The sequence below is a fragment of the Gallinula chloropus genome (genome assembly GCF_964237585.1).
Source record: "Gallinula chloropus genome assembly, chromosome: 2".
Classification (NCBI taxonomy): domain Eukaryota; kingdom Metazoa; phylum Chordata; class Aves; order Gruiformes; family Rallidae; genus Gallinula; species Gallinula chloropus.
In genome coordinates this window covers 27,475,467-27,498,079 of record NC_140086.1, presented here as the reverse complement: position 1 = coordinate 27,498,079, position 22,613 = coordinate 27,475,467, and the positions used below count along the sequence as shown (strand labels likewise).

The window sequence follows — 22,613 nt, the reverse complement described above, 5'->3', positions numbered from 1 at the left end:
TCACTGATGGTGGACTTACTGTGTCACAAGGCCGGCTGTCTTTCCTTGTCACGCACTGCTACTGCTCCACTAAAGTGAGCTTATTGCACTTACCTTTAACATCCTATGTCTGAAGACTTGGAATCAACTTATGTTGTCCACTGATATAGAAGACAATTACCATTTTGATTAGTTTTATTTGTGGTTATTTTTTCTAATAAGACTCCCGTATTTTCTGAGTCTACTTTTAGATGAAGTTAACTGAAGCAAGGGAGTCTCATGTCTGAGCAATAAGTAGAGGAAGGCAATAGAGAAAACAGAGCCAGCCCGTCATCAGGAGTTGAACAGCAGAAGGGCAGGAGGCAATGCTCACAAGCAGTAGCAAGGGAAATTCAGTTTGAATACGTACGGGGAGGGGGAGTGCAGTAAGCAGGGAGACCAAACGCAGCTTCAGTGTGGCTGCTCAGCACCTCCCAACCCATAATGTACACAAGGGGAGGGACTCACTTGAGATTGGATCTGTCAGTTTCCAAAGTTCAAATGGTCTCCTTTCATTGTGTGGCTTATAGGCGGGTGTGTGCACTTGATAATCAAACAATCTGGTTTATGTGCTCTGCCTTGCTATTCGGATAAGTGAAACAATTCAGAGAAACTGATGCTTGTGATTGAAACTTTTTTCACTGTGTGCTTTTGATGTTGAGACCTTAAACAGCATCAGGTGAGTCTGTGTCAAAGCTAAGTGTTAGCACAAAGTATTTCTGTGTTTAATGTCAGTGTGTGTTATGTACATATTTATGTATTTTGGCTATCAAGATGCATTCTCAAATGTTTGAGTTCATAAATCTCAGTTTCCAGTCCATTCTGTGATACTTATCCCAGTTTAAAAAGAAAGCACCCCCAACATCTTTTTTTTTTTACTAATTTGACAGTAACCTTCAAATAGCTGCTAGAAACAACCATAAAGAAAAAAAAAAAAGAAAAAAGAAAAAAATTCTTTCCAGATATTTCCCTGAGATGGACACTATAATGTTTTTCCTTCATTTACACTCACATGGCAATTTATTAGGAGACAGCTGTAAGTATCTCAACAGAAATGGAGATTAAGAGGGTGGTTGCATTAAGAGTTTAGGCTTTTCTGGCCTGTTCTGCACTTGCATTTCTCATTCATTAGATGACCTGAGAGCAGACTGTACCTGAGCATCGGGAGCTCCTGTGAGTCAGTACTTTGCTAATCAATCAGTCGACCTCCTGTCTTGAATTTCTGATGGGTAAATACATTTGAAATGTAGCAAGTAAACCTTTTAATGATGATACAGATCTTTGATTTTTAACCTATTGTGTTATTAATTCATCTAGTTCATTTTATCCAGTTCAAAGAAACCAAGAAAAATACCACGCGCAGCCACTCGATGTCAGTGTTGCTTCACACTTCTTTGTGCGGCACAGCATCGGTAAAGGTGCTGGAAAGCCCAGGAACGGCGATGTTCAAGTTCAGCCCAAGACATGTGAGTCAGGTCGAACTTCTGCGTGGCCTGGATGCTCACCTTTATCTTGTGATAATTCCGATTACTCTGTGGCAAAGGAGGTATTAATGTCACCATAGTGCATCCTGAACTTCTGGCTGTATTTTCTGGAGGCGTTTGGCATGAAGGGATGGAGGCGGCAATCGTGCCTTTTTCCACTTAGGTCTGCTTTTAAGTATTTAATGATTGAAATCAGAAGTTCTTTTAAAGTGCTGAAAATAAATGCATTGCATCCAACTGTGGAAGATACATTGGCAGGCTTTGGAGTTTGTGAATCAGGTTTGGTTTAAAGATGCCAGGATTCCAGAGGGGGAAGTTCCTTACATTTTGGCAGTAAATAATTTGGGTACTGAAACAGGCTTCTTCTGTGGCCTGGTTTATTATTTTATGTAACACAAGATATTGATAACATTTTTTTTTACAAATTCTCAAAAAATTGGAACTATTTTTTTGAAGGTGTGGATTTGGTCACTCTTTTGTTTGTGTTCCATTTGCCAGCATTGTCTAACCGTTCCTGTAGCTTGTGTAATAGTCTCATTCTGTGATGTAGGAACTGCACAGTTTGGTGTCTTTGAACTACAGCCTATCACCCCTTATTTTAAATAATAATTCCATTCCCATCCAGATGTGCTTTGTCAAACATACCTGGAATTTTCCACAGCATTTTTCTTGGAACTTTAGCCATCTTTCCTAAAGACAGGCTTGGTGTGTCTAAGATTTTTGCCTGTCTTTTTTTCTTAAGCCTTTCATCTAGTATCCTCTTAGTCTTTTAGCCACTGCTTTCTGTATTTGGCAGAGAGATAACAGAGTCAAAACAGATCTCATAGAAATTGTTGATCAAGGAAGAGCAGAAGGATGAATGAAAATTAGTTTCCCCACCAAAGAAAAGGTGAGGAAAGCTCAAACATTATATATTCAGCATATGTTCAGAGCTCAATCATAGATACATGCTGGCAGTGATCAGGCAGCCAGAAAGGTGTGTGTAGCTTTGGATTAATGACATACTTTCCCTTGCCCAGTGAGGGTAGATAGGAGAATATGGGGAAGTGACTTGCATGCACTGTATGATCTTGAATGTTTATCAGCAGGAATACAGGTTTAGTTAGTCAAATTGCTTTAATATTGGATGTTTACAGAAATTTAGTAAGCGATTTGTCTTCCTGAGAAAACTTAAAAGTGTAAGTCACATTATTTCCATCATGGCACCTATGCTTGCCTAAGGTACGAATAATTTCCTTTAACTTCTGTGAGCATGTGTAAATATAAGTATAGTTCTTGAACTTTTCTGACAGCTTATGTGAAGACTAAAAGCAGTTCTCATGCAAAAGTCTAGTAATTTCTTACAAAAACTGCTTCCATATGAAGTGAGGTCCAGGGCTTCTATTCCAGAGTTTGCCACAATTTTTTTCTTCTTGAGGTCCTGGTTGGAGTAATTTGTCAGATTATTTGATGTTATGTTATGTTATTTTATTTTTAATCCTTTGAGGTCAGAGCTGGAGAATCAAACCTCCTACCTCCACATATCCACAATATATCCAGTTTATGTAAAAGTTGGAGGAGCTGATGAAAATACAGGCTACTGCCACCGAGGTTGCCTCGTTTTTATGGTATCTCTTATAAATCAGGTTTGAAAAGCCCACTGGATCTGTCTATGATGCATAATTCTTTCCCTTTTTTATACTCCCTGTATCTAAATTTTGACTTATAGTAGTTATCGTTTTAGTGTTGTACACTGCTAGAATCATACTTTTGTGTATGTTCGCCCACAAAAAAAATAACTACCTAATCACTTGAAAATAGTCTTTACTCATATAAGGTCATCAGAAGAGCTAATTGTAAAAAAATATAACCTTACAACAGTGTATGTGTGAGTGAATGCAGTGAAATAAGTGTATAAAACCAAAGGTTCCTCATGCTCATCCTTTGGTGTTCCAGAAAACTAACTTTTATGTACTTGTTTCTGGAAAGGGGAGGGTCTCATAGTCCCGATAGCTCAGGTACATCACGATACAGTTTGATGTATGAAAAACCTGCGTAGTTCGGAAGTTTATGTATTATCAGTACAGAGGTTGATAAAAGCCACCTGATGGGAAAATGTTTAAACATCGTGCATTTGAGATAATGGTGTGTTTCTCAGGACATTGATTTATTTTAGGAAATTGTTTCTTGATGTTTCTTTAAAATTCAAATGCTGGATGACAGTGTAGTGAGGTAAAGGCTTGCTGTTATGCATATCTGTACATCTATTGTCTCTTTAAAGTTTTGATTTCCTTGTCTGGAGAGGTTTATAAATTATATGATGTCTTGTGTCATTGCTAACTAAGACTTCTTTATTAATTTCAATGTGACAACAAGGAAGGATGTTTTTCAGGTCTAATGTTTGTGTTATCTACTCCAGAAGAGAATAAATGTTACGAGGAGCTGCTGAGGGAAGTGGGGTTGTTTAGTCTGGAGAAGAGGAGGTTGAGGGGAGATCTAATTTCTCTCTGCAACTACCTGAAAGGAGGTTGTGGAGAGGAAGGGGCTGACCTTTTCTCCCTAGTGACAAGTGACAGGACAAGAGGAAATGGCACCAAGTTATGCCAGGGGTGGTTTAGATTGAATGTTAGGAAAATCTTCTTCACAGAGAGGGTTGTTAGGCATTGGAACAGGCTGCTCAGGGAAGTGGTATAGTTTCCATCCCTGGAGGTATTTAAAAGATGATTAGATGTGGTGCTGAGGGACATCGTTTAGTAGCGGATGGCAGGTAAGGGTGATGGTTGGACTTGATGATCTAAAGGGTCCCTTCCAACCAAGACAATTCTATGATAATTCCTACTAAGATCTAATAATAATGCATTTTTTTTTTTTACTCATCAAAGCAATTGTTGGATCAAAACAAAATTTCCCCACAGATTCCACATCAGGATAGATATCCCAAAGACTTTGCATGTGCAGTTTTGTCTGCATCTGACAGGGCTTATTTTCAAGCATTAGTTGCAAGATGTTTGAGCTCATGCATGCACACACTCACACAGAGAATGTTATTGGTGAGGGACAAAGGTCTGTTGATGTAGCTAATCCTCAGAGTTCAGACACTAATCTGGGATTGATGTAAACTGTCCAGATTTACTGACTCTGCAAATATGAGGTGGGAAAAACTCGATGACAGACTTTTTCTAACAGCTTCAGCATTTTGAAGTGAGAAGTTCGAAGAATGGACAGTGTGTCCTTGTGTGTTCAGTAATGATTCTTTGGTTTCATAGCGGGTATTTTTTGACTGTCTCACAATGTTCAGAGCTTCTAGGAAGCCATGATTTTTTTTATTTTTCTTTTCCTGAAATGGTCCTAGTCTCTTTCACATAAATGCCCATATTTGTGTACTTTTATATATATATATGTGTGTGTGTGTGTGTAGAAATGTATTTTGATTCCCACCCCCAGTTAGAGGTACCAAACATTTTACCAAACCTAAGCAGCCCTGATGCTGAGTATCTCTCATTATAGCTAGAAGGATTCCTGTCCACTTCTGGTCATTGAAAGCAGGGAAAGGTCTGTGTTGTGTAACACTTGGCATCCATAAAAGCCTTGATTATGAAGTCCTTGAACTGCACTTTCAAGCTAATAGCAGGGGGACACGTACAAGACCCATGAACCCCTCCATGCTTAGAGGTTTATTCCAGTGGACATGAGTATGATAAACCTGTATTGTGTGTTTTTCTTTTTCTTTAAAAAGCATACATGGTTAAAGGATGGCCAGGTGTCATGGTTTTGCCCCAGCTGAGAGACGAGCACCACGCAGCCACTTGTTCTTTAAAAGGGGGGGGGGGGAGGGGGAGCGAGGGAGGGGGAGAGATAAGGAGAAGAAAAACCCAAGAAACCAAAACCTCACAGGCTGAGATAAAGGTAGTTTACTGGGATAGCAGAAAAATATATATAATAATAATAGCAGGACTTTATAGTAAAATACGTGAAACTGGTGATACACAATGCATTTTCTCACTGAAGTGTACAAACTCAGCTCATACAGCTCAGAGCTGCCCCAAAAAACAGACTGTCTCCAAAACTGCGTGTCCTAGAGCTGCCTGCTCCTCCCCCCACCACTCCCCCCTTTTATGCTGAACATGATGTAATTGGCATGGAATACCCCCTTTGGCCAGTTCGGGTCACCTGTCCTGGCTGTGTCTCCTCCCTCCTTGTTAGTGGGGAAATATGAACAACTGAAAAGTCCTTGATTGCTTGGCAACTGTTAGAAACATGAGGATGTTATCAGCACTGCTTTCATCCTGACTCCCAAACACACATTCCACCCGCTACTGGAAAAGAAATTAACTCCATCCTAGTGAAAACCAGGACAACAGGGCAAAGAATATGTATGCCTGGAATAGTGAAAAGTAAGGATTTGTCTCAAGCAATCTTCCCTTGCTATTCCTTTTTACCCTTTGCACATGTAAGCAACACAACATGGGACACCACCTGAATGTCACTCAGTCAAATGAACTGAGGTGCATTTGCCCTTGTGCTTTTCTCCCTACTGCATTTGGAAGCAGTCTTTTTTTTTTTCTAAAATTGCATTGGGTGGACCATGCATCAGTTTTGTTCATCTTAATCTAAAAAAAAAAATAACATGTAAATTGGTTTATATAAATGAAATTGAAATATTTAAATATATATTTGCACTGCCTACTGCAGAATAACACTTGGGAAGACACTCGGATCTTACATTTTAACTTAAATTTGCCATCCAGATATACAGAAAACTTGGAGGAATACCACTGGGTCTTTGCTTTGTATTGCAGAAGGCATTTAAATATCTTGATATTTAAAACTCTTCCATGCTCTTAAGACTTCATGCCTGAGCACTTTGTATCGTACACAATGTGCATAATGTTATTACAAGACCAAGAGTTACTTGGTAAACTATCTTCATTGAGAGAGCCTTTGCTGGGTGGGCTACCAAAAGCAGAAAGGAAGAAGAATGATCATTTTTGGCACTTCCCATGCGGAGCTGATAGCTTGCAGTCCTTCCCTGCACTTTGAGCTTGTTCTACTTAAGCCTGAGGCTTCAGCCTACAGAGAGAATCTGTGTATGTTTTCATCAGGACTTATTGCTGCCTGATGTTCTGCATTTTCTACATAAATAAGCTTTTTAACATCAGTTAGAAGACAAAACATTGATGGAGTAAAACAAGTATGCTAGTGCCAGGGTTACCGAAGACTTCGTGCCTTCCAACCACGGCTAGAAAAGCTCCCCCCAGGAGAGGCAAGGCTGCTCTCCTGGGCTTGGCAGGGAGATGCCTGCTCCACTGGGCACTTCCCGCTCGTATTAGCATAGCCCAGCCTATATCACATACACACCCAGTAATACCTCATTTTGCCACTGGACTGAGGCCAAAAGCACGAGCGTTACAGGGAATATAAAGCGGGAGGTTACTGGAAAGAATCACAAACTAACGTGAGACTAGAGCAAATTTTCGTGAAGAGCAGAAAATGTGATCTGTGCTATAAAGAGTTCTTGCATTTCATGTAGCTGTTTATATGAGTGAAGCATTTAATAAGTGTTTTTATTGACTATAGTTAGACAGCAGCTGCAGACATTTTAAGTGCTCCTGCTCTCTTTTTTTTTTTTTTTTTCCTTCTCTCTGTAGATTTTGGAACTGCAAAATCTCAGAAGAAAACTGGAGACTGACAGAGATCAGGGTGATTCCTCAACTGTGCACTCATCTGAAAGAGGAACTGCTTTTGGGGGGGTGGGAATGATGACAGGAGCAAAGAGGAAAAGAAGTGCAGTCTGGAGGAAGATCCAGGCTGTTCGCTTTGAAGATATCAAAGTCTGGTGTATGAGAAGGCTGCCCATTGTGAAATGGGTGCCTGTCTACAATTGGAAGGAAAATTTGATTCCTGATACAGTTTCTGGGACAATGCTAGCCATCCAACAGGTGACTCAAGGTACAGTGAACTCATCTCAGATACATATTTTGTACTCTGGACATGATGAATTGGTCTGGTCTTTTTAATTTTTCTTTCTTTTCCTTTTTTTTTCTTGTTTGATATTACTGTAAAGATGTGCTTGTTTATCTAATTTTGATTTTATCTAAACAAAAATATAAGGGAAAAATTGTATAGTCTTAGTTCTTACATTTATGAGGTGGATGAGTGTGGACAGAAACACCTTGTGTTACCATGAGCTGTAACTTTATTATATATCCCATCCCTTTAATAATTTTTCAAAAACTTATTATAGAAGATGAGAGCAGTAACTCTATTCACACAGTATATGGTCATGTAAAATATTTTACCAGTTAAATTACCACCTTTTTCACTACTTCATATGGAAATCAAAATACATCTACATGACAATTGCATTGTAAGAGATGCTATTCTGGAAGAAGCATTGATATTATACTATTACCTGTGGATGCCCAGAGCACAGCAGGAAGAATTAACTTTCTGCACATAAAGGGCGCTTCTGCCAGAGATGTTACTCATGGAGCGATTCTGCCTGCATCCGTGGCTTGAATGCTTCAGCTTCTGTGTGATTTAATGCTGTATTAAATTACCTGCTACGTCTCTTTTCAAGCAGCAATACAAAGTAGGGGTGGAGCTAGACTCCGTTTGGCAGCTGGAAAAAGAAAAAAAAAAAAAAAGAAAAAGAGAAAGGGAAAGGGAAGACTCCCAGAAAACAAGAGACTGCACAATGACCTGCAGAAACCTAGTCCCAGTAATCCAGGGCTGTCAAGTGATTGATACTGGGAAATAAATGCTTTTGTCAGGTTTTTTTATGTATATTTTCTAGAGTCCCATTCTTTGGGCAATGTTTTATATTTGTCTCAGGCAAATCACAGCTTCTTATCTGGCTCAGACTGACTTTGATTCTTTCCCTTGTGTGAACTATATTATGTTATTTCTTTAAAATTTCCCATATTAGCCATGCTTAACTATCATTCGTGTTGTTAAATTATAAGCACTCCTTTCATTGAATTATGTTGGAGCTGGAAACAACCGGTTTGTGTATTTGTGCTTTTAAAGTAATTAGGAACATCTGCACTGGCATGATTTAGCTTTAAGAACCTTAATACCATAAGACTGTAAAGTTTCTAATTTCACTGGTATGTGCGTATAGAACAATTGTAATTAAAATGCTGCTAATAACAAAATGTTGATATTCATCAAAAATATGAAGTTAAACAGAAGTTCTGCACTGTTGGTAGTTTTAGCCAGGATTTTCTTGTTTGAGTCTTGTACCAAGTAGTAATTTAATGTAAGAGTTAAGTTTAAGAAGATCCATGGAAGCCAGAAAATACTGGTTTTGTTTTTCTAGATTATTTTTTCTGTAATCTAGAAATAATTCTATCTTTATTTGATGCTGTTTAAAAACAAATTAATTGAAATGCTTCCCTCCTGCTCACCTCCTTTTTTTCTTTCACTCTCTTCAGTGCTCGTCAAGATTTCAGACTGATTATAGGGGATGGAGAAGGAGGACAGTTAGATACTGAAGCATTTTATCACAGTTTTGGTGCTTTAACCTGAACGCAACATACTTATTTAGACCCTTCTTGCATTAGCTCTTTTCCTAGAGTTGCAAGCCTTCCAGTTTCCATCCACCTGCAAAATAAAAGAAGAAGTTTTGTAATAAAATAGAAGGCAGAAATTCTAAAAATGGTGGGAAAAAATTAGTAACCAGTGACAATTAACAGGCAGACCAGAGTGTCAATTTGGTGTTGCAGCAAGATTAAGTAAATTCAAGTATGTAGAAATAAACTTGGGTTATGGAACTATATGGAAAAATCTGCAGTTGTGTTTGTCTGCAACAGTTTCCTGATTGATGAAAGCTGCATACTCCAGGGTAAAGAGCAGTCCAGTAGCTTGAGAAGAATTAAGAAAGACTGAGCTATGTTTTTCACAATTTCCTACTGTGGGATTTCTTACTCACCTGGCTTTGGCCATGTTCAGGTTATTCTGTCTAGCAGCTGCTCTGATCTAGTGTAATGTGGTCAAGTTCTAACTTCTAATCTAAATTTTAAATTAAATAGCTGGCTTTCATCTGTAAAGGAAGGAAGGAAAGAGGAAAGTCACAATCTTTAGTGTGTCACAGTGAATGCAACACAGATAATGCTCATAACTGATAAATCCACAGAGGATCACAGAATATTGGGGGTTGGAAGGGACCCTGAAAGATCATCTAGTCCAACCCCCCTGCCAGAGCAGGATCACCTAATCTAAATCACACAGGAACGCATTCAGACGGGTTTTGAATGTCTCCAAAGAAGGAGACTCCACAACCTCTCTGTGCAGTCTGTTCCAGTGCTCCATCACCCTCACAGTTAAAAAGTTTCTCCTTACATTCACATGGAACTTCCTCTGGTCCAGCTTGCACCCGTTGCCCCATGTCCTGTCACTGACATCACTGAGAAGAGCCTGGCTCCCTCCTCCTGACTCTCACTCTTTATATATTTACAGACATTAATAAGGTCACCATTCAGCCACCTCTTCTCCAAGCTAAAGAGACCCAGCTCCCTCAGCCTCTCCTCATAAGGAAGGTGCTCCACTCCCTTCATCATCTTGGTGGCCCTGTGCTGGACTCTTTCAAGGATTTCTATGTCCTTATTGAATAGCCTTACAGCAAATATCTGGGTAGTTAAAATCCCTCATAAAAAACAGGGCCTGTGATTCTGAGGCTACTAACAGCTGCATGTAGAAGGCCTCATCAACTTCCTCCTCTTGACCAGGCAGCCTGTAATAGATACCCACAGCAGTATCACCTGTCCTTTCATTCTCATCCACAAACTCTCAACTTGTTCCTTGTCTGCCACTGGACAGAAGTCAATACATTCTAGGTGCTCTTTCACATAAAGAGCACCTCCACCTCCTTTCCTTGTCGGCCTGTCTTTCCTAAAAAGGACATAGCCATCCATGGCCACATTCCAGTCGTGTGAGTTGTCCCACTATGTCTCTGTAATTGACACTAGATCATAATCCCTTGACCGCATGCAGATTTCCAACTCCTTCTGTTTATTCTCCCTACTGCGTGCATTGGTGTACAGGCATTTCAGGGAATAAGCCAAACACACCATTTTTGCCTCAAGGGGCAGGGTGAGTTCTTCTGGTTCTCATTATCACCAGAACACTGCCTCACTGATGGCAAAGAACAAAGATGGACAAAGAAGTCTCAGGCGTATTTATGTTTCTACATAAATACATTTGCCATTTTATCAAGATGGCAATTGGAAACAGATCTTACAAGTTCTAAAAAGTGATGATAGGAACTCATACCTTGTTAGACATTAGATAATTTGTGTAGAGAAAAAAACCCTAAAACTCACAATCCCCGTTCCCCTTTCAAATGCACTGATTGCTGGAAAAATTCACTTGGAGCTTGCACTGTCTCAGAATGCAAAACCAGTTATCCATGAGTCTAAATCAGTAAACAAACTAGGCTTTATTGGTTCTGGTTACTATTTAATCTGACTTCAAACTATCATTTAATAATATTCAACTCAACACCTTATTTTTCAGACATAGCACTCTTATTCTGATACCTAAGTTTGGAAAACAACCTTTAAGTATAAACTTTGTCATCAAATTTGAGATTTTATGTTTAGTTAATCACTGCCCAGTTCATCTGTATTTCTCTAAAATCTGTAATTGATAGACTGGAGAAAAAAGTCTCTAAATCAAAAAATAAATCTTTGATTTGCTTCTTAGCCTAGCATTTCATTGCTATCTTCCCTTTCCTTTAAAACTTATTACTACCCCATCAACGGTCATCATATGAATAAAGGGTTTTCTTTCTAGTTAGTGGGAGAGTGGCTGGGTGGGTGCTTAGTTGCTGGCCAGGATCAATCCACCACAGGCATAATTCATCTGACTAAACTCAATCATCTACTTTTTTAAGGTTAATTGGTTATATTGGTAAGATTTGCATTGAGTTCAAGAGGGGACTGGCTCAGGTGTAGACATTAAAGTTTAGGTGATATGTGTCTCAGCTGTAATATCTGTGGCACTGTGGGTAATGAACAGTTCATGTTCATCATGATTAAAGGCAGGTCTTACCATTTTCTTTCCCATAACTCACCCATGAACCTATCACAGTAATACCACAATTCTTTCTCTGGCTTTTTCATGTGACCTGGCTACCACTTACTTGTGTGAGAAGCAAACTTTGATCAAGATGTGTCTGAATAATTCTGTTTCCTTGCATGATGTTAAGATGCATTATGATGCAGTCTTTCTCTGTAGAAAGATCTCATAAAGCTGTCATTGTGTTTTTTCTGTAGCCTTCTGAACATGTGTATAGCCACTTTATATCTCTTCAGAATGCAGCTCATTTTCACAGTCTGTGGTAACTTTTTATTGCACCAAGCAAACTATTCATCTTTACTTTCAAGGCCTTTCATAGGTGATCTTTCCTGGCATCATTTATTCATTACCAAGCTGTTGATCCATTTCTGATTAATCCAGTTAGTTAGCCTGCCTTCTTCATCGAATTTTGTCTTTTCAGACAAATAGCTTTGTGACTTCCCAGGATGCATATTTTGCAGTGTTGGTACATCACATCTCAGTATTTGCTTTTGGGTTGTTGTTTAGAATGTGTTTCTTTGAAGTTTGGTTTGTTTCTTTGCTTGTTTTTGTGCTTTTTTTCTGGGCAGAACTATGCATACTGTCCACAAAGACTGGCATCTAGAAGCCATGTAGGTAATGCTGCAACTCATCAGCAAGATTCTCTGACTGTCATGGACTGTAAAAAAAGTAGGTCTGATTTTGTCTAAAAAAAGTCCACAGAAATATACCTTCTGTTGTGGAGTTGAGTTCACCACCAAAGAAATTACACCTAAAGTTAGTGTGCCTGACTATGTGTATTAATGAACCTAACTTACTTACTTACATCAGTTCCTAATTAGGGGACACAAATGTGTCTGAAGTATTTTGGTTAGCACTTAATGTAATGTGAAATTTAAGTGATCTGCTAAAAACCTGCAGTTGCCTTAGTCTTTCGGGATGTAAATTCCTAACTTCAAACAATGTTTGTCCTTCCCCCAAGCTTCTTCTGAGATCTCACTTGAGGTTTTGATAATTATAATCTTCTTGTTCAAACCATCAATGACCAGACAGACTCCTGCTTAGACAAATACATGACTCAGTTTTGTCATTCACAGGGTGATGATAAGCTTGCACTCTGCACCTTTCTTTGTAGCACCTTGGAGCTATTTTCACTGTGCAGAACTAGAAAAACCCTTTGAGAGGGAAATTAGAAACACAAAAGTGCTTTTGCTTGAAACACAGAAATGACTCGTGTAATATTGTATTGACAGTTGTTGGGGCAAAGAGTACAGGTTTCAATAGTTTGCTGCTAATATGAATGTCCAACATTACAACTGAGTTAGAGCCTTGCAAAAAATTCCCTAGTATGAATTATGTTCAGAGGTAAAATTGGAAGTAGTTCTAAACATATTCCATTAAATATTGGGATAAGAAGATCTGTCTCCTTATCACATGATTCCATTAATAAATGTACAAAATAGCATGCCTGTCATAAGAGAGACCAGAATATAGAGCACAAGGGGGTTCTTGCACAAATTTGTTTCCTTTCAATATCAGCTGCTGCTCAAAAAAGAAAAAAAGGTAAGGTTTCAACGAAGGTGTATTTAACAATAATTTAAGTCAAATATGTGGATTTTTTTTCCTAGTAAAATATTGTCACTGTATTTGTGGATTCAGTCTTTACCTTGCTATGTTCATGGTATTTGGCTGGTTTTATAAACTTCATGCTATTTGTTTTTATATAAACATCTGTCCATGTGCTGCACTACATATACTTGAAAGTTTCCCATGTGAAAGCATGTGGATATAAGGTTTGGAATCGAATTTATCAGATTTGGGACTATGGCAGTGTTTGTAATTTATATACAATATACTTTTTGTAGTCAGCTAGCACATGGATATGCTTCATATAGAATTTATATGTAGTGTTATACATATGTTGCCTTTCCTATGACCTATCATGAACAAGAAATGCTTTGGCTCAAACAGGTTTTGGTGGCCTGTTTTTTGGGGATGGAGGGCCCTTGAGACATATTTTCTCTAGAAGTAAAATATGTAGATGGCATCTGATGAAATCAGCATTATTATTCCTGCCAGCTTCTTTTTTCATTCTGCAAGATCAATAACTCACTGAGGATTGGTGTATTTTGTATGTTTTAATTGAAGTTAATTTAATCTCAAGCTGGATTTATTGCTGAACAACTAATTCCTTAACACTGGCTGGAGACCTTTCCATTAAAAAAATGAACTATTATGCCTTCATGCATTCCAGAACTGGTGCCCAGTGTTTTGGAAGGCATGATGCCAAAAACTTATGTGTGGTTTGGTTGAGTTTTTTTTAGCTTTTCATGGAGGAACCCCAGCTGTGTCTTCTCAAGGGTGATGGTTGCTGAGGGTTTTTTTTTCAGCCTCTGACCATAAATGTGAGCAGGCTAACTGGAGAGCTAATAATTTTATTAAGGGGTAGATCTGTCTTTTGAATATACATCTGGCATATAAATAGCATGTGTAGGTGAAATTGAATAAGCACATTTGGAAACAGAGCCAGAAAAATCTCCTAGAGATGCATTCTCTCTCCAATGTATTGGAGAATTCCAATTTGTGGAAGAGTATCCAGCTGAACTCTGTTATAGTTCTCCCATACAAATAATAAAGATGTAAGCTGATCATGAAATGTAACATGTTAGTAAGTAAATGTTATGTCAATGTTTCATATTTGTACAAACTTCCAGCAGGGGAGAAGGACACTGATGCTGCTGTGCACGCGTTGTTTCGTTTCTAATAGTTGTTAAAATTCTTACAAGTTACACATGTGCTAATGCCTGTCTGGAAGACCACTATAAATGTGATTTTAGCTTCCAAATGACTTTAGAATCATTTGGAGTCTACTGTCCAGGTGGACTTGTCTTAGCACTATCAGATAAGGTGCACACATGCGGGATCCCTGCGCCTGGGGGTGCCTGAGCACCATGGACAGAGACTGGCAAACCCAGGAAATGTTGATTCCCTGAAGGGAGAAGAAATAAATTTACCCATCTATGGTCTTCCAAGTCAGAGAGATCAGGAAAACTCAGTACTGAGATCCTTGGCCACCAGTTTGTCAAAATAGATGTCCTTTTCATGGATTTCAAAAAAGTCCAGCTCATCTGGGTAAAGACCGGTCATCAATCATATTTGGATTCTGTTTCTCCACAACATTGATGCTTCTCAGAAGACTACTTCATAGCTACCAGCTTGCCAGAAACTTCTTGTGGGTTTCATTCTCTATTCTTAGGGAAATGTCTCTGCATCTCAATGTAATTCAAAATGCCTCTTCAATTTTATTTTGGAGATGGCCGGATTCTTCATGTATGATGGCTGACCACTGTATATTGGTTCATAGAATTCTCTGCATAGTAATTTTGTGGTGTTCAGATATTGTGTCAAATTCATCCTACAGAGATTCATAGCTCTTTCTATGGAAAATATTTTTTTATTGCTGTTTGGCACTAGCCTAATTAGCAGAAACTGTCAACTTAATCTGAGACCTTTTTCCTGTGGTAGGACGGCCTTGTTCCTATCTGTAGCAAGCTTGTCATTTTGACAATGTCAAGCTTTTGACATTTTGACAATGTCTGCATTTGACATTTACCAACAGTGGCGCAACATCTCCTGCTTTTCAGCGTGGCGTGCCAGAGGACTGCTGGGCATTTGGTGCGAGTCAGAGTGTGGTTTTCAATGAAGCTCTGTCACACAATGTTATCTTATGATAAGGAAGTAGTTAAAACAAAGAACCAAAATATTAATGTTCTGTATCTGAACTTACTGTTCTCTTTTGTTGTTTACATTTCTGTCCATGGAATTTCTACTCTTATTTGAGAACCTTAATGTCACTGCCATGGAGGCTTCTCCATATTGCCAGTGAAGATTACATGGGATCCTTATTGTACGATCTATTTCTTTTGAGTATTATTACTGTTTGGAATGAAAAAAATAAAATAATAATTCCTGCCTTTTGACTAGCTCTTGAGCATATGGAATGCATTGTAGCAAAGTTTAATATGAAAATTAATGAAGTGAGCTGAAATATACTACCAATCATATCTTTAGAAGTATTTGAACCTTTGATTATTTGCCTAATCAGAAAGCCTGAAGTCTTTTCTAATTCTGTTTTATAATGTCCCTTTGCTCTTGCACACAATTGACGTTCTTCAGTTATGGGTACAAAAAGCTAACAAACCGAACTAGGAGTAGGGTTGGAGACTGGTAATTTTAGCTCTGTCCTGACTGCCATGACCTCACCGTGAAATGAATGAGGCACTGCTTCTGGAAACTTAATACAAAAAGATCATGAAAGGGAAAAAAACAAGGGCTAGATTGATGTTTAGATTATCTTCCTGTAAACAAGAAACATTTCTCAGCAGTAAGTTTGTGAGCAAAGCAAAATTCCTGCTGCATGCAGGGTGTTTGCTGGGTAAACACTTCTCCACAGTTTTAGAGACTCATGCCAGATTTCTGTTGTCCAGTTCTGGCTGTAAGGGCTCATTCAGGTTGCGCCTTTGTACACTTCAGCCCTGTTCAGTGAGTTGAATCGAGATGTTGACACAGTTTCTGTGTGCGTGATCTAGGGCTGGGATGAGCTTCTTGTGTTCTACCCACAACACAAACAGTTCATGCTGGATCAAACACAGTCTGGCTGTAATTGTCAAACTTTTCAGATTCAGAAGGCCTTAGGAAACATAAAACCAAAGTAAACACATGTAGAGAAGTGAGAACTGGCTTTTACAGCCAGATGGTGACAGAATATTTTGCAGTAGCTGAACCCTTGTTTTTCTTGTAAATGTTGAGAGGAAAGAACAATGTATACTGTCTGTAACTCCGGATTGTTTTGAGATACTGAAGAGTAAAAGAGCTGGTAGTCCCTCTTCTGGAAATATTTTAGCTTAGCCTGTGCTAAACTGTGCCCTTCAGTTTTGTTTTGTGCAATTTCTAAGCCAACCTCTACTTGAACTGAGTGATAAAGTTACTTAGGGTGAAAGCCTAAGTGAACTGTGCAGATTTTATAAGGAAAACTTTAAGGTACAAAATTAGCACAACTAGCATCTTTCAAAATTGTTAACCTTTCCTAGCAAAGGGCAATTTTTTGTGCTTCCTTTGCAAGAACTGATGGAATAAAAAATTTAAAAAGTGAGAAGATCATGCAAAGCATCTCACTGTGGTGAGATGACTATGTGTTGTGCAGCTGTTCTGCAGTGTGTGAATAGGAATTTTTGGAAATAGAAATATTTTCACATGAAAATGATCATTTTTTGTAATTCTCTGTTTTAGCATCAGATAATTTCTTTTATTTAATGAGCATTTTAAACATGGGGGACTAGTGCAGATCTTATCCAGAATTTCTAGACTTCTTCTGGATAGTTCTTGTAAAGTTCATACCTGTCTCAGCAATCAGTACTGAATCTTGTGTATTTCCCTTATACTTGTCCACAAAGAGAATCCACTTCTTTTCAATCACATTGTTATAATTAAGGTGTGACTGAAGTTATGGTGATTTTGCTGAATCCTTTATTTTTTGAAAGGTAAAGTAAGTTAGCCTTGCATAATGCTTTTTTGCAAGACCAGACTATCTGTATGACTGGCATTCTTCTAGAAAATTAATTTCAATATTTTTGTTTGTTTATGCTTTTGTTCATAAAATGTTTATAATGGAAGAGCTTTTCAGCATTGAACAAGACTTAAAACTCCCTTCTTTTCTAAGTTTTTTTCCCCCAGTCACTTTTGTCTGAGTAGGCTCACACAGTTCTGTCCTGTGCTGTTTTTATTCTCCTCAAGCACACCTTTTTGTGTTGTACTTGGGTCGGAGTCTTTTACATCTGTTAATCATGAAAACATGGGTGTAGATCTATAATTTCAAAGATCTTTCTGATTCATCTTTCTGGTGTGCTAACAGAAAACAGAAGTGATGATCCGTAGATGCACTAATTAAAAGGCAAAAAAATAAAGTCCATTTCTGTTTGAAAGAAGGCATCAAAGTTTTTAAACAGACATTTTCAAATATCTCTTCTCTACGTTGTAACTGATAGTGTTGCTTTGCTAAGCAGAGTGTAGGGGAAGCTGATCCACATAAAACCCACCTCTGCAAAACCTTCACGACAATGTTTTTCTAAGAACTGGTGAACTCCTAGGCTTTGTCTGCTTTGCAGGGGACTGGATGCTTCTGGCCTTTTGGCATTTTATTGCCTCCCACCACCTTGTACTCTGTTACAGACTGAAATGCAAATTCAAGAAAAGAGCTGTTGAATCAAAATATTTGGAATTGCCAGTGAAAGCAACGATAACTCTTTGGCACTCTCCGTATTTTTAAAACCACGTACCCCAAAGTTTTAGGTAAAAACTGCTTTCTGGAGCAATCAGGAAAGTTTGGTGAGAACAATTAATCTTACACATTTAAATTTCTTTGGAAATCTACAATGTACACAGAAGAAAACTCCATTTCATAGATCTGAATCACCTCTGTCCCAGACTATTCTCCCAGTACATACTCATGTATACTAGCTTGGACTGGTCACTCATGTTGAAGGTGGACTTCAGAAAATCACTTTGTGTATTACAGAAGCCAGTCCTGTCATTCCTACTCCATGATAAGGTATTCACCAAGACTTGTGGACCGAGTCCACAGGCAACTTCTCTACTAGGAGAAAAAAATTGTGAAATGACAGTAGGGGCTGCTGGTCTGAAGCATAGTCTGACTTGGGTATCTAAAGCTGAATAGCAACCAAATTTCTGCTTTGCAGGAATGCCTCTGCTAAAAAATGATTTCTTGGCATATTCTGAGACTTTCTAAGAAAATGATGGATACTGTCCTCTACATCTAAACAATGAAAGTAACTTGTAAATCTGTAATGTTAAATCTTAACAAGTTCAGTTCATTCTCCATCTCAACATGAAAGTCAAATACTTTCCATTTCTGTGCTGACAGCTTAATTTAACAAAAAACCCCAAAAAGTTAGTATCTAGAGGATTTTAAAAAACCTAGGCACCTAAAAATAATTCTGGAATAACTTGTTTGTTTGTTTTGTTTAAGAAATTGGAAGAAAGCAGAAAGAGGGGGCTCCATCCAAACCAAAATTATAGGTTTTGAACTGTTTGCAAGAAATAACCATCTGACTGCCTGGAGCTCTGGCAGCCTGGAATCTGTGTTTGTGAGTGTGGGGGGTGAAGTGGTGCTGTCTCCTCCTGTGAGAATTGTATTTTAAAAAGATGTTTGGGACCACTGATGGAGGCAACCTGGAAATGTGGTAACTGGTGCTGTAGATGGTATCTGTGACCCAATTGTTTCTGCTGGTGACCGAGACTTGGAAGAAAGCTTGAGGATTTTAGTGACAGACAATAGCTGAAAAGCCAACAATTCTTCCTGATCCGCATTGTGCTGTAATTGGTTTATGCTCTAGGCTTTTGTAAATTAAGGTAGTTTTTTTCCCCTGCTTTTAATGAAATTGTGTTTCCTCATTAAAAGAAATGAATGCAGAACAATTTTATCTTCATACAGTGAAGTAATCCAATCTAACTTTCCATAGGATTGGCCTTTGCGGTTCTGTCTTCAGTCCATCCAGTTTTTGGTTTATATGGCTCTTTCTTCCCTGTCATTATTTATGCCATATTTGGAATGGGACGTCATGTTGTGACAGGTAAGTGACATTTTACTAAAAACATTTTCAGAAATAAGGAATTAGAAACTGAACTTTGTTGTTGTTGTTATAATATCAATGGAAAGAAACTTATCCAATCAAAACAGAAATAAGGTGGTTTTGTGCTTCTTTTTACAACTATTTTTTGCCATTTTAAGTACTTTAAAGAGCCTCATTAAGAATATATTGGAGTTGCTCCCGTTATTATAATTTAAAACTGCACTGATACTTCCTTTGTAAATGTAGTTTACATAGGGCTTTTTATTTTAACTCTACTTTAGAAACGGGTTTCAGAGAAAGATTATAACAAAGGGATCATCCAACACATTAAATGCAAACAGGAATGAAAAAGACTCAACTGCTTCTTAAATGATAGAAAACACATATTATTTCTCACCTGCCTAAAACACAAATCCTACATTTCCCAGAAAATAACCCCCCAAACACTTCCTGTGCCTATTACCTGCTATTGTATTAGAATCAAGGAATCATGGAAAGGTTTGTGTTGGAAAGGACCTCAAAGCCCATCTATTTCCAACACCTTGCCATGGACAGGGGCAGCCTCCACCAGACCAGGTTGCCCAAAGCCCCGCCCAACCTGGCCTTGGACCCTACCAGGGAGGGGGCAGCCACAGCTTCTCTGGGCAATCTGTGCCAAGGCCTCTCCACACTCATAGTGAAGAATATCTTCCTAATGTCTAATCTAAATAATAAACTCTCTGTCAACTTAAAGCCATTACTCTTGTCCTATCACTCCATGCCTTTGTAAACAGTCCTTCTCCATCTTTCCTGTAGGCCCCTTTAGGTACTGGAAAGCTGCTATAAGATCTCCCCAGAGCCTTCTCTTCTCCAGGCTGAACAAGCCCAACTTTCTCATTCTGTCTTCATAGTAGAGATGCTCCAGCCCCCTGGTCATCTTTGTGGCCCTCCTCTGGACTCACTCCAACAGGTCCATGTGTTTCTTTTACTGGGGACCCCAGATCTGGATGCAGTATTCCAGTTGGGGTCTCACCAGAGCAGAGCAGAGCAGAGGGGGAGAATCACATCCCTTGACCTGCTGGTCACGCTGGTTTTGACACAGTCCAAGATTCAGTTGCCTTTCTGCGCTGCAATTGCACATTGCCAGATCACAGTGAGCTCAAAGATAGAGATTCTCTCAACTCCTGTCCACTTGCAGAGTAATTAGATAGGCAGTGAAAGGTGCTCCCTGACTACTGTGTTAGTAGCTGAGAGTTATTTTTTTTACCCTTAGGAGAACCAACAAGAGCTGACAGAGTTGAATTACTTTGATCTCATAATAGTTTGATGAATGCTCTGTTTCTGACTCCAAAGAAACCAGTGGATGGAAGTTGGAAATACACTTGAGATTGAACCATGAATTCTTTGGTGTGCACTTTGTCGCTTCTGAAATTTGCAGAAAGGATAAGGCAGGCCCAATAATTAAGCACAGTAGGACTGGGTAATAGGAAGCAACCTCCATGGCTGTCAGGAGATTTAAACAGGGAAGTTGTATGTTTTCCCTGTGGAGGAGAAAAACTCCTGAAAGGAGAGATGGTTCTGGCAATCACACACAAATTGAACTCTAGAGAATTTGTTCACTTGTGTGTATGCACTCAAGTGTGCTAATAAGAAGTGGTTTAGTAAGAAGTGAGCCACATATTTTAAACACCTTGTTTTGTTCCAAAATAGTCAGTTAAATTATGAAAGATTGCTGAACATCTCTGAAGTGTTTTAGAGCAAAAGGAAAGCTGAAAGTTTGTTCTCCCTAGAGACACAGAAAGTATTTGTGCCTTTTGATATCTAAGAAGGGTCTGTGAATGCTCTTATGAGTGATGGAATGTACTCAGCTCATGTAAAAATGAGAACCATTTGGAAAAAAGCAAAAAAAATTAGAATTTGGCAAATAATTTTGACTCCTGAGTAGAGGTAGATTAGTATATTGATTAAAACCTGTAACTATATTTAAAATCTGTTCAATACTGAATAATTTAGCAGTGTATTGTCAGCAGTTTGTTAATGTACCATTATTAAGACAAGAATCGATCATATGTAGGAAAGTAGATAAATAAGTATCTGGCTGACATAAATTCTAGTAATGAAAACCCATGATAAAATGAGTAAGTACAAGCTGTAAAGTCTGATGTTTTATTCCTGGGAGAGAATTCCAAAGAGAGAATGATTTGCTGAGTTCCACAACTCCATAGTTGTGGAAACCTGCTGCTTTCACAGGTTTCTATTCCAGAATTTAATCTTAAGGAAAAAAAGACAACAAAACAGGTCTCTTACAGTCATGAACATTTTATAGTTTTTTTTTAATAAATGTGTGTGACATATGTTGTTGATCCTTTCAGTAGAAATGTCTTGTGCACTCATCCTACCAGACTCGAATAAGGTGTTGTGAGTGCAGGCTGAACATGAGCTATATACTGCACGCCTCAGATCCTCAACTGTCCCATAATTCCTCATGTACTTTGGTGACAACCTCTTCACCTACCAGCATTTTTTGTAAGATCAGTGGGGGGTCTTCATATGTATATAGTCTATAAAAGTACCCTTGTGTTAGTGAAGTCAGTCATGCTAATACGAAATGCAAAATTCATCAATGTCCCAGTTCTATCGACTTTTACTCACTTGAAATGTCTCTTCTGTGTGATCTACCCTAAAAGATTACTCACCTGAGCAGCTAACTTCCTTACCTTTTTATTTACTGGTTTTGGTATAGTTAATATTGGATGGTCCTCTGAGACAGTTTCATCTGTCAAAAGACCACATATAGATCTTTCATTTCAGATAGAATTTTATGTAAACTGTTTTCAAATCAAATTTTATGTAAGTTTTTTTTTCTTTTTTATTTTTTATTTTTCAGTAAAATGAGAGAACAAGTTTAAAAAAAAAAAAAGAACAATCTGAAAAACAAAATACCTACAATTATCCTGAGTGTTGCTTGAAAAAATGATTTGTAGACTTGGGTAAAATGTGTATCATGATTCAAAAAAGAAAATATGATAAAAAAACCCTTCATGGCTCCATGGGAAAATTAAAGTGACTGTCATAGGGAAGAGCTTGGCACTTGTGAAATGGAAAGCTTAACCAAATGAGGCAGGCAGGAAAGCTGTGAAATGTGACAGGTGAAACATGTACAGGAAGTTTAAGAAGACTACAAGAAGGAATTTGAAGAAAGCCATGGAGAGGGTGATCACACTGGTAAAAGTTCTTGAAATACATCAAAAAAGTACACTGGGAAGGGAACTGGTGGGACATATTTCTGATAAAGGTGTAACAGGGACATTCTGTGACAAGGCCACAGGATTTCCAAGTTTCCAGTGTAACTTAACTGTCAGAGGGACCCTGCATGGAATCCTGGGAACTGCAGACTTGTCTGTAATAAAAATAATACTGAAAGATATGCATAATCAGAATCTAT

General features: G+C 38.4%; 1 protein-coding gene across 1 annotated transcript in view; it reads left to right on the top strand.

The window, feature by feature from the left end:
* Positions 1–7,237: 7,237 nt before the first annotated feature.
* Positions 7,238–22,613, top strand: part of SLC26A7 (solute carrier family 26 member 7) — a gene marked incomplete at both ends in the record, with an annotated part of 64,254 nt that continues 48,878 nt past the window's right edge. Inside the window, 2 exons of the mRNA XM_084260588.1 lie at positions 7,238–7,430; positions 19,079–19,189. Coding sequence (XP_084116714.1) covers positions 7,238–7,430; positions 19,079–19,189 — 304 coding nt within the window. The remainder of the gene's footprint in view (positions 7,431–19,078; positions 19,190–22,613) is intronic.